Source organism: Mauremys reevesii, linkage group 8, assembly GCF_016161935.1.
Source record: "Mauremys reevesii isolate NIE-2019 linkage group 8, ASM1616193v1, whole genome shotgun sequence".
NCBI classification, from domain to species: domain Eukaryota; kingdom Metazoa; phylum Chordata; order Testudines; family Geoemydidae; genus Mauremys; species Mauremys reevesii.
Window position 1 is genome coordinate 108778079 of NC_052630.1, and position 18127 is coordinate 108796205.

Sequence of the window (18127 nt, forward strand, 5' to 3'; positions counted from 1 at the left end):
CCCACTGCATAGCTCAAATTCCTGACTGACCTTGCATGTGGGCTGTGTTTTGGGCAATGACTTCCATTGTTTTAGCTATCTAATCTATAATTGGTGTTTACATTTATCCTGAATAAAAGACAGCTGTTACACCCACCACCTTCTGCAAGGTTTCACCCAGCCCCCAGGGATGCACAAGATACAGGACAATTGATATTTACCTTCTTTGTAAAGCACTTTGAGATCTAAAGATGAAAAGTGCATTCAGAGTCCTCAGCAGCCAGCATGAATTCATTTTGCAGCCCTATCTCCCTGTTACCTGCCCTAGACTGGGCTCCTCTGCCACGTGCCAGGCAACGTGCAGATTTTAAGTGCCAAGAAGGCAGGGGAGAGGCTGATTACAGTTAATCTTTAAACCAGCTCCATTTACCTTTCACCTTTTCACATTCACTCTCCATTTTCTGAGACTCCACCTTCCACTCCCACAATACACAGACCCACGGAGAAAGCAAGAGGCAGCAGGCGGCCAGGCTCAGCTCCTAAGGTAACTGCCTGGCCTTCCCCTTAGCAGGGAACATTTGGGGTGAGTGGGGGTGTCAGGCAGGGGGAGGAGGAGAAGGAGGAAGGACAAAGCTCATTTCTGGTTTCCTGGTCAGATCCCCAGTGCTGATAGTTTCTGTGGGCTCTCTCTGCTGGGGAAGTGGCAGGCATCTGTTCTAGGAGTAAAGGTGACAGTGGCCTGTGCTTGAGGTCTGTTTTCCAGCACAGTGACAAAGCAGCCTCTACACTTCTGCTTGTGCTGAGGCTCTCAGCTGTGGGTGCAAACTACACTGGGGAGTGTGACCACCTGCTCTGCTGGTGCAAATGCAGCCTGCAACCACAGCACCATGGTCTGCACAGGCTGGCACAATTTTAGAGTCCACATCTGCAAACCTTGCTCTGTAACCAGCTTGCCAGGGGAAGCCTCCTCCAGCATTCAATGTAAGCTAGGCCTGTCCCCTAGATCCTGGATTCAAGACTCTTCTCACCCCCTTCTTTTCTATACACACACCCCAGCAGGGCACCTCGTGCCTTAGCTCTTCCTCACCAGAGGCTCAAAAAACAAGGGCTTGGACCCCAAAATTCTGAAACTTAAGAACAAATACCATTTGTATTGTGTTCATATCTGTCATTCGACTGTAGAACTCCCCCTGCTCACCCACAGTATGTGTGAGAATTAATGTGGCCAATGCTGCCAAACTTATTCAGGGGATTTTGGCCCCTGCAGCAGGAGCTCTCATCCCACATCTGCGCCCCCCCAAGTCGTTCTGGCCCCACAACTACCCAGTCCCAACATCAGTTCTACCCAAGTCTAGCCCCACGGGGAAGGGGTTGGAATAGGGGCAGGGAAGGAGTGGGAAGAGGCGGGGCAGGAGTGGAGGGGGGGCAGGGCTGAGGGGGGGAGGTGTCAGTAATACAGCCCTCAGGCCAATGTACTGGCCCTCATGGTCATTTCAGTTTGAGACCCCTGGACTAAAGCTTGAGCCCCACAGACCCTGACCCTGCAGGGAACCCTGGAACTTAGCAACATTGCTGCCCCCTTACTCTCCCCCTCAGCGCTGCCCTATTTCCCTGCCCCACCCGCCCAGCACTGTCCCTCCCCATGTGCTGCCCCCATCAGCACTGACCCCTGCCCTCTTGCCCCACCCTCCTCAGCACTGACTGGTTTGGTGCCTCCTGTCCCTTCATCCTCAGCACTGACCCTCCCCTTCTGCACTGGCCCCTGACCTCCTGCCACACCCCCCACACAGCCCCTCCCTCTATGCTGCTCCCTAACCCCCCCCCCCCTCAGCACTGACTCCTTCCTCTGACTCTTCCTGCTTGGTGCTGCCCTGTTCCCCTGACCCACCCCTCAGCACTGCCCTCCTGCCTCCCCCAGCACTGACCCCTTCCCACCCCACTCAGCACTGTCCCTCCCCTGTGCTGCCCCATCAGCACTGACTCCTCCCCCTCAACACTGACCCCTGCCCACCTGCCCCACCCTCCTCAGCACTGCCCCCTTTGCAGCCCCTGCCCTACTCCCCTCAGTGCTACCCTCCTCCCCTCTGTGCTGCCCCCTGCCCATCCCTCCTCTGCACTGCCCCCTCCACCACCTCCTCAGTGCTACCCTCCTGCCCCACCCCCAGAACTGCCCCGTACCCTCTGCGCTGCTCCCTGACCCTCCCCGCTCAGCACTGACTCCTTCCTCTGACTCTCCCCCGTCAGAGCTGCCCTGTTCCACTGCCCCTCCCCCCAGCACTGACACCTTTCCCTGACCCTCCCCCTTTGTGCTGCCCCCTGACCATCCCCTCAGCACTGACCCTTCTTCCTCTGTGCTGCCCCCTGAACATACCATCCCTCTTCGCAATGACTCCTTCCTCTGCCTCACCTCCCTCAGTGCTGTCCTCCTGACCCACCCTCCTCAGCACTGACCCCCATTTGCTGCTCCCTGGCCCTCCTCCTTAGCACTGACCCCTTCCCCTGGTCCTCCCTCTCTGCACTGCCCCCGGCCCTCCTGTCCCACCCCTTTAGTGCTGTCCACTGCCCATCTACCCCTTCCTTTCTACTCACCCCCTGGCACTTCTCCCCTCAGCACTACCTCCTCCATCTCCCACCCCAGCACTGCCCCCTGCCCTTTTACTCCTCTCCCTGGGCATCTCCCAATGCTCGCCGTCTTTCTAACCCTCCTGGATATATCCTGCTTCATCAACTGCCCTTCCACATATGCCCTGGCCACCTCTAGTTCATGCACAGTCCTTCCAGATGCAAGAGGTTAGTACTTAGCATCATTTGGATCTCACAATCCACTTCTCAATGCTTTCTTAGGATCATGAGTTCAGACACCCACTCATGGACAGAAGGACAAAAATCTTACTGCCTATATCCCATGAGCTTTGTGAGCCAAAGAGATTTAACCCTGAAATAGTTACAAAATCCTGTGTGCCAAGAAGCTTCAATAAAAGCAATGCTCTGAGCAGAATGACAAACAGGTTCCCCCACGACCCTGGGCTCTCCGGTTCTTGGGACAGGCAGAACACTGCTGGCACAGCCGGCAGTAACCCAGACCAAGAGCAGCTGACCTGCACTCCAACAGATCAGGTCATTGCAGAAAGAACTTTTGAGAGCAAGCAGCAGTGAGAAAAGCCATTGAGGTTCAGAGATTGTCAGCTCTGATAGATGATGTCCAATGCGATGATCTCCACTGCTTCCATTTTTTTCATGGAGTACTTTAGGTTTACAAAGCATTGTACAGACATTGGCTAATCCTCACAACAGCTATAAGAGGCAGAGAGCTGTGATGGATAGCAGGAGAGAGATCACTTGATCATTACCTGTTAGGTTCACTCCCTCTGGGACACCCTTCATTGGTCACGGTCAGTAGACAGGATACTGGGTTGGATGGACCTTTGGTCTGACCCAGTATGGCCATTTTTATGAGTGGGTTTTATCTCCATTTTACAGATGGAGAGATTGAGGCAGAGAGATTGAGCGGCTCAAGACTGCACAACAAGTCCACCCCAGAGCCAGGATTAGAACTCAGGCATCCCTGCCTTCTGCCCTTGTGCTCAGCCTGCTGGACCAAGCTCTCTCTCATGAGCTTTATTAAGTGGCTGTAGTAGTTTGTAGTTGTCAACGTTATGTTTTATTTGGATTAAAAAAAAAAAAAGGCAGATGTACCAGAAGTGCCTGGAGTCAATGGACACTGGTCCCTGCCATGGGACAGGATCCGGGGAGGAAATAGTCTGGTCTCTTCCCAGCACTGGCTATGTCACACCATCATTTCAGTGGGGCAGGGCCTGGAGACTTCTGTCCCCCACAACCTCCCTGTGACTCATTTTTCTGTTGTGCAGTTTCCTGAAGCCAAATGGAATGTGCCTGGTACCTTTGTGTCTGCAGCCTCCTCTATGTCTGGCCTGCGGCAGCGGGACATCCTTGCAGCATTGACAGTAAGGTGGGTATGGAGGACTCTTCACAGGGCTCAGGGTAGTCTAAAATCAACCAGGAAAGGGGCTCAGTGACCCAGGAGGTCCTGTCCAGCCCCATCAACTGAATGCAAGACAATGAAAAAATCCCATAGAAAGCTGACCCAAACTTCAAAGGGACCAGGAGAGATTAGAGTAGGTTCTGCGTGCAGCAAGAGGCAGTTCCATACAGAAATGTGTGAAGTGATACATGTAGGGAAGGAGGGCTACCAAGAGATGTGGTGGATTCTCCATCATTTGGAGTTTTTACAGCAGGGGTCTCAAACTCAATTTACCTTGGGGCCAGTGCCAGTCCTCAGATCCTTCCAGTGGGCCAATAATGTCACTCATGCCGCCCAGAACCTGCTTCCCCCCCAAACTCCACCCCCACCTGCCTAAGGCTCGGAGTGAGTTTGGGTGGGGGAGGAGACCTGGGGTAGGGGATTGGGGTGCAGAGTGCAGGCTCTGGGATGGAGTTTGGGAGGGGGTCTGGGTGCTTGGTGCAGGCTCTGGGATGGTGCAGGGGGTGGGGTTTCAGACTCTGAGAGGGAGGTGGGGGAGGGGTGCAGGCTCTGGGAGGGAGTTTGGGGGATGGGTGTGTGTGTGGGAAGGAGGTGCAGGCTCTGGGAGAAAGTTTGGGGCAGGAGGGGGTGTGTGGGAAGGAGGAGGGAATGCAGGCTCTGGGAAGGCGTTTGGGGGCAGGAGGCTCTGTGTGCAAGGGGAGGATGCAGGCTCTGGGAGGGAGGGGGCTGGGGGGTGCTGCGCTTAGCTGGGCCTCCAAGGTGGGGTGGGCCAGGGGGCCTCCGTGTACTGCTGCCCCAAGGCATCGCCCCTGCAGCTTCCCATTGGCCACAGGGGCGCTCGGGCAGCGCGCGGAGGCACAGCCCTGCCCCACCCCAGGGCCGCAGGGAGGGGCCGGCAGCCATGTGGAGTGAGCAAGTAGGAAGCTGCTCAGCTCCATTGTGCTGCTGGCGGTGGGTGGGGCCCCAGGCCATTTTAAATCGCCCGGGGAGGGCCCGTGGGCGGCAGGTGGGGCCAAGGGAGAGACCCAGCTCCAAAACTGCTGGAGCCCCACGGGCCACACTGAGGAGGTTCTCAGGCCGCAGGTGGCCCATGGGCCGGGAGTTTGGGACCCCTGCTTTACAGTGAGATTAGAGCATTTCTTAGAATGAAATGGCCATTCATAGATTCCAAGGCCAGAAGGGACCATTGTGATCATCTAGTCTGACCTCCTGTATAGCACAGACCAGAGAACAGTCCCATAATAATTCCTAGGGCAGATCTTTAAGAAAATCATCCAATCTTGTTTAAAAATCGCAATGATGGAGAATCCACCATGACCCTCAGTAAACTGTTCCAATGTTTGATTACTTTCACCGTTAAAAATTGCCTTATTTCCAGTCTAAATTTGTGTAGCTTCAACTTCCAGCCATTGGATCCTGTTATGATTTTCTCTGCTAGCTTAAAGAGCCCATTATCAAGTATTTTTTCCCCATGTAGGTACTGAAGTCACCCCTTTAACTTAACAGAAAGGTTAATAGATGGAGCTCCTGGAGTCTGTCACAATAAAACATGTTTTCTAATCCTTTAATCATTCTTGTGGCTCTTCTCTGAACCCCTTTCAAATTTATCAACATCCTTTTTGAATTGTGGACACCAAAACTAGACACAGTATTCCAGCAGTGGTCATACTAATGCCAAATACAGAAGTAAAATAACCTCTACTTCTGCTCAAGATTTATGCTTCTAAGGATCACATCAGCCTTTTTTACCACAGTGTCACACTGGGAGCTCATATTCAGCTGATTATCCATGATACCCAAATCTTTTTCCACATCAGTTTCCCAGGATAGAGACCCCAATCTTTAGAGCCCTGCAAATCTGCGGATATCCACAGGACATGTTTGCAGATTGGATGCGGATAAAAATTTTGTATCCACACAGGGTTCTACTCATTTTGTAAGTATGGCCTACATTCTGTGTTCCTAAACATTTACATTTAGCCATGTTAAAATACATATTGTTTGCTTGCATCCAGTTTACCAAGCAATCTGTCCTGTCCATAGGCTCCAACTTTTCCTGGTGGTTGGTGCTCGATCCCCCCCCGACACCCCGTGCCACGCCCCATTCCAACCCCTTCCCCAAAGTCCCCACTCCAACTCCACCCCGTCCCTGCCCCTATCAGACTCCTTCCCCAAATCGCCGGCCCCGCCTCTTCCCTGAGCGTGCCGCATTCCCCCTCCTCCCAGTGCTTTGCAGCGGCAAGTGCTGGGAGCTCAGGGGAGAAGTGGGGCTGCGGCGTGCTATGGGGAGGAGGCAGAGGCAGAGTGGAGGCGGACGTGAGCTGGGTCAGGGGGGTGGGGCGGGGAGCTCGGCTGCCGGTGGGTGCAGAGCACCCACCAATTTTTCCCTGTGGGTGCTCCAGCCCCAGAGCACCCACGGAGTCGGCGCCTATGGTGCTGTCCTCTTCGTTATTTACCACTCCCTCAATTTTTATGTCGTCTGCAAACTTTATCAGTGATCTTATGTTTGCTTCTGGGTCACTGATTAAAATGTTAAATAGTATAGGGCCAAGGACTGATCCCTGCGGGACCCCACTAGAAACACATCTACTCGATGATTCCTCCTTTACAATTATATTTTGAGACATATCAGTTAGTCAGCTTTTAATCCATTTAGTTTGTGCCATGTTAATTTTATATTGTTCTATTTTTTTAATCCAAATATCATGTTACCAAGTCAAATGCCTTACAGAAAAAGTCTATTAAATCAACACTATTACCTTTACCAACCAAATTTGTAATCTAATAAAAAAAGATACCAAGTTAATTTGACAGGATCTATTTTCCATAAACCCATGTTGATTAGCATTAATGATATAACCCTCCTTTAATTCTTAATTAATCAAGTTCCCTATCAGCCACTCCATTATCTTGCCTGGGATCAATGTCACATTGACAGGCCTATAATTACCTGGATCATCCCACTTACCCTTTATAAATATTGGCACAATATTAGCTTTATTCCAGACTTCTGGAACTTCCCCAATGTTCCAAGACTTATTGAAAATCAACATTGATGTTCAGCAAGCACCTCAGCCAGCTCTTTTAAAAGTCTTGAATGTAAGTTATTTGGGGGTGCTGATTTAAAATGTCTAATTTTAATAGCTGCTGTTTAACATCCTCCTGAGATGCTAGTGGAATGGAAACAGTTATCATTGGAGGACTACATCATCTGATTTTCCCTAAATACAGAACAGAAATATTTATTGAACACTTCCGTCTTTTCTATATCACTATTGATAATTCTACCATGTCTATCTAGTAATGGACCAGTATCTTTGTTAGGATTCTTTTTTGTTCCTTATATACTTAAAAACCTTCTTCTTTTTGTCCTTAACTCTGCTGGAAATAGCTTTGTCCTTGTGTTGCTTTGCTTCCCTTATCAATTTTCTACCATTCCTAGCTTCTGTTTTATATTCATTATCATCACCTTCCCCTTTCTTCCATTTGTGTTATATTTATATATCTGTTTTCACCTCCCCTCTAAGCCAGATTGGTTTAAACCCCTTCCATAAATAGATAGATAGATGCACTCCTACACATCAGCCACTCTGGCTTGCTTACTCACTCTGCACAGGCAGATGTCTGCTGGTGGGCTCTCACCTGGGAACTGGAAGTGCAACAGCCCCTGTAAGAAACATGGTCCAAGCAATCAAGCAGTGCAGTCCACTTCTCAGGAAGCTGGAGACCCTTGAATGAATTAAGAACACACTGAACTGAGGCAGAGTCTGAAAATCCAAGGGGAGGAAGGAGGGGATACACATTCCAGTGCTAGATGGTCACAGGTTTGGAAATGATCCAGAATGATAAATACCACTGGAGGGGATGTTCAGCAACTTTGCCCATCCTACCCCATCTACAGCATCTGGGCTTCTTCCTCCACCACCCCTTTCTTCTCATGTTCATCTCACTCTGTAAAATGTGTTGTGATTATAGACCCACAGCGACCCAATCTATGCTGGTCTTTATCTAATTGTACTGGCCTGTGTCAGAGACTGGATATTGGACTAAAAGGACCATTGGTGTGATCTGCTCTGGTAGCTCCTATGTTCCTAAAATTATCTGTTTTTCTGTAAAACTCTGCAACAAACAATTAAAGTAATGAATTATGTTTGAATTTTTTGAGTTTCACTGGAGAATCCTACCAGGGATGCAGAACCCCCTCATATAGATGACAATATTTTCTCAGGGATGGGCTGACTGCAGTGGAAAGAGTCTTCTACACACTCCAGATTCCCTTCCTGGAAACATTACCAGCTTGGACCTTTCCTTCAACTCCTTGGCAATGCCCAGAAGTGGGACTTTCTTGATACACTTCCCTTCGCTGCGTGCCCTAAACCTCTCCAACAACATCATTCCCATGCTCCATCCAGCAGTCTTCTCTAACCTCTGGGCACTTCATCTGCTGGACCTGAGCAGCTGTAACATCTCCCACCTTCACCCAGAAGCTTTCCAGGGCTTGAGAAACATGCACACGCTGCTCCTGAAAAACAATAAGCTTCAGATTCTGCAGCTGCCTGCGTTCCTTGCCTTCGGAGCCCTTGTCCATCTGAATCTGCAGAACAATGATCTGCTCTCTGTGGATGTACTAGTCCTGCAGCTGATGGAAAGAACCCATCAGATCCTGCTTCAGGGGAACCCCTGGGTCTGTAATTGTTCCATGTATCCTTTCCAGCAATGGCTACAACAAAGACAAGGTGAGGGAAGGACTGAGGGCAGGGCTACCATAGGTAAAGAGGGGGGACTGAAGTGTAAATGCCCTCAAGGCTTCAGGGAAGAATTACAGGAGTAATAGCTGTAGAAACCCTATTTGGTCCATTTTAATCCATCTCTTCTGATTAATGCAGGCTTATTTCCAGCAGACTATTTTCTAGGGTTTCTCTAATCTTTTTTAATCAACTGAAAAATCACCCTGAGCCAGCCCGGTGAACAGAGGGAGGAGGGGATGGAGTGAGCTGGGGGTGGGACCTCAGAGGAGGGGTGAGACAGGGGTGTTCAGGTTTGTGTGAGTAGAAAGTTGGCAACCCTATCTGTAGTGGAGACCAAGCCTAAATATATTTGGTACTTTACAGGTAACAGGCAGCTCACATTCACAGCAACTCCTCCCACTAATTTTGCTTGTTGCTGATGGCTCCATATTTAATCATTTCTTTTCTTGTTTCTTCTATTAGGTTTCACTAGAAGCTGAGAACAGATTAAGTGGGTGGGCATTAGCAGCTGCAATCTCTTGTGCTCTTTATATAATAAAGAAGACCTCTCTCCAAAATGGGGATGGGTGGGAAAGTGGAGCCCCCGTCCCCTGCAACTGAGTCAGGTTGTGTCTCCTAGGTGTGCAAGTACTCTGTGCCTCTCCACCAGAACTCCAGGGCCAGGAGGTCAAGACCCTGAACTTTCAGGATCTGGGCTGCAGGAGAAAACAGTGGTTTCCTCAGGCTCAGCCTTCACTCAGAAGAAAACTGCTGGCCACAGTGCAGAGAAATGACAGTAAGTTGTGCAGCTACAGGAACTCTGGTCCTATGTGAATGCTCTAACTCCCTATTTAATCAGTTTTCCTACCAGTGGCATATTCCCAAAGTATATACCCCACTGATCCAGTATGTGAGGTCTGAATTCCTGCTCTGCCTCCTACCTAACTCATCATAAGATTTTGGTTCACTCAGTTCTGCTAGGTTTGGATTGCTCTGCAATGTAACTAACATTCCTGGCAGCTACATGCATTTGGCAGCATCAATAGCTGGAGAGACTGCCTGAGTTCTGCTCTGGACCTTGTCAAAGTGAGTGTGTGGTGTCCTGGCTGGGGACAAGGGATGTAACAGTCACATAGGGTATGTCTGCACTGTAATTAAAAACCCACAGCTGGCCTGTGCCAACTGGCTCTCACTACGGGCTGTTCAGTTCTGGTGTACATGTTGGGCTTGGGCTGGAGGCTGGGCTCTAGGACCCTGCAATGGGGAATGGTCCCAGAACTTAGGCTGCAGCCTGAGCTGGAACATTTGCTTTACAATTAAACAGCTCCTTGGCCTGACCCCAAGTCAGCTGGCATAGGCCACCCAAGAGTGTCTAATTGCAGTGTAGACCTACCCTTAGAGCAGGGGTTTTCACAACAAAATTTTTGGTGGCCTCAGAGTGCAGCCACCAACTAAGGTGGTAATTGGAGATATACCAATCTCCTAGAAGTGGAAGGGACCTTGAAAGGTCATTGAGTCCAGCCCCCTGCCTTCACTAGCAGGACCAATTTTTGCCTCAGATCCCTAAGTGGCCCCCTCAAGGATTGAACTCACAACCCTGGGTTTAGCAGGCCAATGCTCAAACCACTGAGCTATCCCTCCCCCACAATGACACTTTTCCCTAAAGTTAATTAAGTATTTTAGGAAAAACAAATGAAATATTCACATATACATGTCCAAATCATTGTAATTTATTTATGTAGGGTTTTTTATTGCAGACTCAATCATTAAAAATAATGCCGTGAAAAGTGATATTTGTATGTTTAATATCACTTATCACAGCCTCCCAGCTAGCTGCTAAGTATGCTGTGAAAAGTGATACTTACATGTCTGTTCATATCACTCTTCTCAGCAAGCACCAGGACAAATTAAAGCATGGATGGGGGGGATTGGAGGGGAAGGCAGCCGGGGCCCAGGGTGATGGGGGGGGGGTGAGCCCCGCTGCCGCACAGCCAGAAGTTGGTGCCTACTCCCATGTGGCCGGAGGCCAGAGTGCATGGCTGGAGCCAGGGGTCAGCTCCCGAAGCCCTGCAGCCAGGCTCCCAAAGTCCTGTCAGTGGAGCCTGCTGCCCAACCATGCAAGCCCCACTGCCCCTCCACCCATGCTGGGTCGAGAACTCACCTTGCTCCTGCAGTGTTGTGCCCCACCTGTCTCCAGAGGTGGTGCAGGGCAGGGCATCAAGGAGCAACAGGGAGGGAGAGGGGCTGCTGTTTTGTGCCTCCCCACTCCCCTCCCCATCACTGCACAGGAGGCTGTTGTGGCCACAGGAAAAGCCCCCAGTGGCCACATTTGAGAAACACTTTGTTGTCAGATAAAGCACAAGATAATTTTACACAACAAAAAAAGGTTACTAACCTCATCAAAGTTATTAGAGACTCAGATACTACATGACAGGCACCAATACAATACAGGAGCCCAGAGGTTAGTTAGTGGGAGACTTATGAAATCTGAATGATCTCTTGCCATCTGAGCAGGATAACTATCCCTCCCCCAAGACCTTATGCTGAGCTGCAGATTATCCTCTTCTAGGGTTTTAAAGAAAATTCTTCAGGAAAGGTCAGAACCTACCCAGTGTTAGTACTTGAGAGAAACCATTTACATTAGCAAAACTGTGGCAGTTTACACCACTCATTCCAATGAACAGCTGCCATTTAACAGCTTCTCAGTATTTAATGAAATGAAACATAACATTACTGCTTCCTCATCACACCGTTTCCTAGACAAAACATTTGCAAATTCCAATATTCCATTCAACAGAGTGGAGAGCCACCCTTTTGTTTTTCTCAGGATTATTCCATTTACACAAATCCTGGCGCTTTACATTCAAGTTATAAGAACAGCCCTACTGGGTCAGACCAAAAGTCCATCTAGCCTAGTATCCTGTCTTCTGACAGTGGCCAGTGCCAGGTGTCCCAGAGGGAATGAACAGAACAGGTAATCGAGTCATCCATCCCCGTCCCTCTTTCCCAATTTTGTTAGGCTTTATCTTCACTGCCCAAAAAAACCCCCACAAGTGTTAACTAAGGCACATTAATCATCCAACGTTAAAATCCTAGTGGAGACAAGGCACTGTAGTATTTACCACAAGGCAGCTAAGCTATACCCTCACCTGTGATTGACCTCACTTATTTATTATTTTTAACAGTGAAGACACAGCCAAAATTAGGATTTAAAGATGTGTTAGATTAGCTGGATCCATCTAATTAAAACCTTCAAAGTTAAAGACAAAGCAAACTGTAACACTTGCTCCGCTGAGACCTTAACTTGCGCAGCTTGCACCTGCTAAAGAACAATTTGCTTTGTCTTGACTTAAGTTTTATAAGGTTTTAATTAGATGGAGCCAAATAACATGATCTAACATACCTTTAAATCCTAACCTAGACAAAGCCTTGGTAAATTGTCTCCCAGTCATGAGATTGTGTGTCACCAACCCAAATTATGTCAGAAAAAGTGATTGAGGGTTTCAACTATTAGTAACTCTTCCAAATTCACTAATATATAAACTCCCTTGTTCCCTTTTAATAATCAAACCCTCAATTTCCTTTCATACAAAGCTGTACATGCTTTAATGGTGTTTTCTGTTAGGCTGAACATTTAAAAAGCACAGGCAACTTCAGAATCACAAGTCTGAACACACTGGGCCTAATTCACCATGCAATCATTTGCACTCATGCAAAGAGAATGTGAAGTGGGTGTAAAATGCTACCATTCTGATAGGCACCATTGTGGCTCATGGAGCACCAGCCCAAGTATTCACCCTGTGTCTGTGGTAGTAGGCCCTGGCAATCCCTCACCCATCAGGAAGATACTGATGAGACATGGGGATTCCCTGACCTACTCAGTCTCTCTTTCCTCTGCAGCAACCACCACTGCAGCAACCACCACGTCGCCTGCAGGGAAGGGAGGGAACAGCTGGCCATACTTGGTGGGCTTCCTTGTATCAGCTATTGGCATCTCCATCCTGATTGCACTGGCTGCAAAGTGCAAACTATTCCATAAGAACTTTGCCAGCTACCGCCACCGGCCACTGCCTGACACCAGCTCGATGGGAGGCAGCCATGCTGAGAGTGGGGTTGCCTGGGGGGAGAATCAATCCATGCCTAGTGCTGCTGGGCTGCAACTGGAGGATGATGATGGCTTCATTGAAGATAACTACATCCAGCCAAGTGAACGGCTGCAGGAGGAAGACTAATTGGAGCCACATTCTCCCTCTGAGGCTGGGACTTCACCCAGGCTCCCCTCCCAGCCATCCTTCTTCACCTTCTGGGGCCAGGGCTTTCAACTCCTGTCCTGTCCTTTCAGCTCTCGGCAGCCCAGGACCCCCACTTCCACTCCGAGCCTTCCTTCTCCATCGAGTTGTCACTATTCTTGTTTTAGCTTCCACTGTTTAACTTAGGGGGTGGGACCAACATGAAAAAAGAAGAAGCTGAGAAGTGACATGAGAGAAGAGTGTGATGAGGAAGGGGTCAGCATGGGAGAGGGGATAATGGAAGCAGAGCTTCCTGGGAAGCTACTAGGGTCCAATTTTATCCCTGGTGTAACAGCACCAACTTCAGTGGTGTTACACTAGGGAACAATACAGCCCACAGTGCAGGGAGGTCTGCCTTGGCACTGAAAACAAACTGCTCTTTGCATTAGTATTTGAAATGCCATAAAGCACAGTGAAAGCCAGCCTGGTGCAGCCTTTGCTCCTAGCATGATGCCAGGGAGAGACCCCCACCCTCAGCACCAGCCTCACGCACCCTAGGCTGAGCCAGAGTTCCAGAAGACCAGCACTGAGATGGACACACTCCAGGACAGACACTCCTGAATCTGAGAGCCTGGTGACATTGCACAGAGAAGACAAAGACTAAAACATCCCCCATGAAACCCTGACTCTCTGCAGCCTCCAGTGACTCTGCCCTGGAGAGGGAGGTACTGCACATCAACACAACAAAGCCACTAACCTGTGTATCAAGCCTGCTTTCCGATCCTAGCTCATATGAGAGCTCAGAAGCCATAGGAGGGGAAAAGCCAGGGACAGTTATAAGAGGAGCATCTGGGAAGCTGTCTGGTTGTGGTGCCAAACGGGCTCTGTTGTTTAACCTGAATGTATGTGGCTGCACAGCCTGTCTCACTCTCATGGCTCCTTCTACTTCAGAGCTGAACTTTGGGTTTATTCCTTTTGATTGGCTGCCCTCCTGGTTACAAGGCCCAGCACTTGCTGTGAGCTGGCTGCTGAGTCCTGAAACAAGATTAATGAAATCTCTAACACACAGTGATGTTATCATTGTGCCTGTCATTATCCTGAAGGGTCCCAGCTTTACAGGCTGCATCTATGGGGATGCTTCATCCAAGGGTGAAATCCAGCCATCTCTTTAAGAGAACAGGAGGCAAAGGAGAATCCTGGGTCTAGTAGAAACTGCACAAGCATATGTCAACCTAATAAAATACAATTTTTTTTAAACTTTGTGTGCAGGGCAAAGACAAGCATCTTTCTCTCTTTATTTTGTGCAAACCCCCTCCTTCCCTGCCAGTGTTATTAAAGGAGGGGAAAGTGATCAGGAACAGTCAGCATGGATTCACCAAGGGCAAGTCATGCCTGACTAACCTAATTGCCTTCTATGATGAGATAACCAGCTCTGTGGATGAGGGGAAAGCAGTGGATGTGCTATTTCTGGACTTTAGCAAAGCTTTTGATACAGTCTCCCACAGTATTCTTGCCAGCAAGTTAAAGAAGTATGGGCTGGATGAATGGACGGTAAGGTGGATAGAAAACTGGCTAGATGGTCGGGCTCAACGGATAGTGATCAATGGTTCCATGTCTAGTTGGCAGCCAGTATCAAGTGGAGTGCCCCAAGGGTCGGTGCTGGGGCCGGTTTTGTTCAATATCTTCTTTAACGATCTGGAGGATGGTGTGGACTGCACCTTTAGCAAGTTTGCAGATGACACTAAACTGGGAGGAGTGGTTGATACGCTGGAGGGTAGGGATAGGATACAGAGTGACCTAGACAAATTAGAGGATTGGGCCAAAAGAAATATGATGAGGTTCAACAAGGGCAAGTGCAGAGTCCTGCACTTAGGAAAGAAGAATCCCATGCACCACTACAGGCTGGGAGCAGTTCTGCAGAAAAAGACCTGGGGATTACAGTGGATGAAAAGCTGAATATGAGTCAACAGTGTGCCCTTGTTGCCAAGAAGGCTAATGGCATTTTGGGTTGTATAAGTAGGGGCATTTCCAGCAGATCGAGGGATGTGATCATTCCCCTCTATTCAGCACTGGTGAAGCCTCATTTGGAGTACTGTGTCCAGTTTTGGGCCCCACACTACAAGAAGGATGTGGATAAATTGGAGAGAGTCCAGCGGAGGGCAACAAAAATGATTAGGGGGCTGGAGCACATGACTTATGAGGAGAGGCTGAGGGAACTGGGATTGTTTAGTCTGCAGAAGAGAAGAATGAGGGGGGATTTGATAGCTGCTTTCAACTACCTGAAAGGGGGTTCCAAAGAGGATGGATCTAGCCTGTTCTCAGTGGTAGAAGATGACAGAACAAGGAGTAATGGTCTCAAGTTGCAGAGGGGGAGGTTTAAGTTGGATATTAGGAAAAACGTTTTCACTAGTAGGGTGGTGAAGAACTGGAATGGGTTACCTAGGGAGGTGGTGGAATCTCCTTCCTTAGAGGTTTTTAAGGTCAGGCTTGACAAAGCCCTGGCTGGGATGATTTAGTTGGGTTTGGTCCTGCTTTGAGCAGGGAGTTGGACTAGATACCTCCTGAGGTCCCTTCCAACCCTGAGATTCTATGATTATGCTGTTCCACATGTATCACACCTGGTAAACTCCTTATGTCTGTTTCCTCTGTAGAGTGCTATATGCAAATATTAAATAATCAAACAGATTCATGGAACAGGATGGAAGTCCCAGAATTAGAACGGGGACAAAACACTGGGGTTAATACTCCACTCCTTAAAACAAAGGGTTCTGAAATCTTAAATCCTTTGGGGGAAAAAATCAGCTGATTCCAGGAAGGATAGCACCAAGAAACTAGCCAAATTTTAGGGGTTTAGGAACACCATTAGGGATTTCTAACTATCCCCAGCTGGAATCCCCTCTTTCCACGGACCTGTGATCCTGACCTCATCTCTGACCTGTCATTTCGCCTTAGCATGATTCCGTCAGAAAGAGGATTACAGGCAGGGGCGGCTCTAGCTTTTTGGCCGCCCCAAGCAGTCATGCGCGGGAGGCGCCCCGGAAGCAGCGGACCTCCCGCGGGCATGACTGCAGAGGGACCGCTGGTCCCGCGTGGCTCGGCTGGACCTCCCGCGGCTGCGGATGGCTCGCGGGTCCGGCGGCTCCGCTTGAGCTGCTGCAGTCATGCCTGCGGGAGGTCCAGCCGAGCCGCGGGACGAGCGCCCCCTCCGCAGTCATGCCTGCGGCAGGTCCAGTCGTCCCGGGGCTCCGGTGGACCTCCCGCAGGCATGACTGCGGCAGGTCCGCCGGCCCAGCCTGCCACCCCCCCCGGCCACAGGGAACGCCTCCTAGATTTTGCCGCCCTAGGCACCAGCTTGTTTTGCTGGTGCCTAGAGCCGCCCCTGATTACAGGGTTGGGATTCAAAATCAGTCTGTGTTTCTACTCTTAAAATTGTTTTCCCAGCCTGGCTTGTTCCAACATAATTTAACTGCTGGGAAAGCACTGGTGCCAACTATCCTGATTTTATCATGACTCATGATATTTGGTGTTTTCCTTAAGGTTCCAGCTCCTAGAATCACATGAATTGGGTCAAGTCAAAAGCATGCAGAGAGAAGAAAGGGATAAGAGGAAGATAGTGAGGGCCTGGAAAGATCATACAAGGAAAGGGAAGACAAAGCAAGATTTCACATGTATCAGCCTAGGGTCCTTGCTGGCTCAGTTGTGATGACCAAATGTCCTCACTGGTGTGCTGAGGTCTGGGCATCTCCAATGATCCTTAAAGTTCATCATCAAAGGACAGTGTATGGAACAAAGCAGAAGTTTGTTGACCATTCCCCAAGGAATCCCCCAGGAGTCCATATTTTTTCTCCCCAAAGTCTCTTTTTAGAAGTCTGCGAGGGATGCAATGGGTCAAATAGGTCCTTATTGTTCTACCCTCCACTGGACCAGAATTGGGTGTGTCAGAAATTAGGCCTATTATTTTCTGGTTCCTATCGCCTCTTGTTTACAATCTTGACCTCACCATAATCCTTGTGTCATATCAGTCATCCTTTTCTGTTTATACCAAACCAGGCTGTCTCCTTTTCATATATGCCCTTTCTATAACATTAATAGTTATGGGTTCTTGTAACATTTTTATGAGCTTTCATCCACTTCCCAACAATTGAGCTCACAGTGAAGATAACCCTACAAGACCTCAATAATTAAAACAAGTGACATGATTTTTTTGGGACCTGACTCATAACTTTTGACTGTCTGAGGTGGACCATAATGGGGACGAATGAGATATCCCTGCAGGTAGGTGCACTATGTGAGTCTCCCCCGGAACCAATCACCACTGACCCCACCTCCTTACTATCAGAAGTCTTCCCTGTTTCTCAATCACCCCCACCGCAGTTCTGCATTCTCTATTCCTCTACCATAACCCTCCTACCCCAATCGTCTCTTGGCCTGCATGTCCCATGCAGTCCACCTACCCGTCTCTGCCAGAAACCTAGACAAAGATCATGTAGCTCACAAGAGTTGGAAACACTGCAACTCTAATCACTGTAATCAGGAGAGAGTGGAGCTCACTTACTCTCTAAGGCACTGTTCAAATAGGAAAAAAAAATAAGAGAAAGATACAGGCATGAGGACTGCTCTTAGGACTGCTCTAATTAGGTTATGTCTACACTACGAAATTATATAGACCTAACGTAAGTTAGCACACAGTCCCCATAGCTATTAAGTCTCTTGTGTGCATGCACACTTGGTGCCTTGCATTGGTGGTGCAGGTCCTCACCAGGAGCGCTTGTATTGATTGGATTGTCAGTGTGGGGCATTGTGGGATGGCTCCTTGAGGCCATCAACCATCAACCTAAGCAAAGCAGCGTCTACACTGGCACTGCATTGACTGACTCCATGCCTAGGCGCTGAGAGACACTTGGGAGCCAAATTGAAGAGAAGACACTTCATAGCTAGGCCAACACAAGGCAGCTTGGCACCCTTACCTTGTAGTACAGGCTAGGCCTTGGTGTGCAGCTGCTAACCCTAACCCTGCCCAGCAAGTCTCTGCCACCCAGTCCTCCCCATCCCCATCTCTTCCCCTGCCCTTCCTCCCTCCCCCCAGTCCTCCCCATCCCCATCCCCTGCCCTTCCTCCCTCCTGCCCCTAGTCCTCCCCATCCCTTCTTTCCTCCCTCCCCTCAGTCCTCCCCACCCTCTGCCCTTGCT

At 49.3% G+C, this 18127-nt stretch overlaps 1 protein-coding gene and 1 long non-coding RNA gene across 3 annotated transcripts; one reads left to right on the forward strand and one right to left on the reverse strand.

Moving 5' to 3' along the window:
- The first annotated feature begins 448 nt into the window (after window positions 1–448).
- C8H1orf210 (chromosome 8 C1orf210 homolog) lies at window positions 449–13708 on the forward strand. 2 transcript variants are annotated; one of them, XM_039485323.1, is made up of 5 exons: window positions 449–523; window positions 3849–3949; window positions 8211–8718; window positions 9350–9505; window positions 12610–13708. In XM_039485323.1, the coding sequence occupies exons 2-5, from the start codon at window positions 3863–3865 to the stop codon at window positions 12939–12941; spliced, it is 1083 nt and encodes a 360-aa protein (XP_039341257.1). In that variant the 5' UTR covers window positions 449–523; window positions 3849–3862; the 3' UTR covers window positions 12942–13708. The 2 variants fall into 2 exon arrangements, with proteins under 2 accessions (XP_039341257.1, XP_039341258.1); XM_039485324.1 differs by having other exon boundaries at window positions 12625–13708.
- Window positions 3671–17985, reverse strand: LOC120370503. The gene is made up of 4 exons (XR_005583772.1): window positions 17906–17985; window positions 13696–13973; window positions 7590–7711; window positions 3671–3986 (listed from the first exon to the last, which is right to left on the reverse strand). It is a non-coding gene; the product is annotated as an uncharacterized LOC120370503 (long non-coding RNA).
- Window positions 17986–18127: the final 142 nt, after the last annotated feature.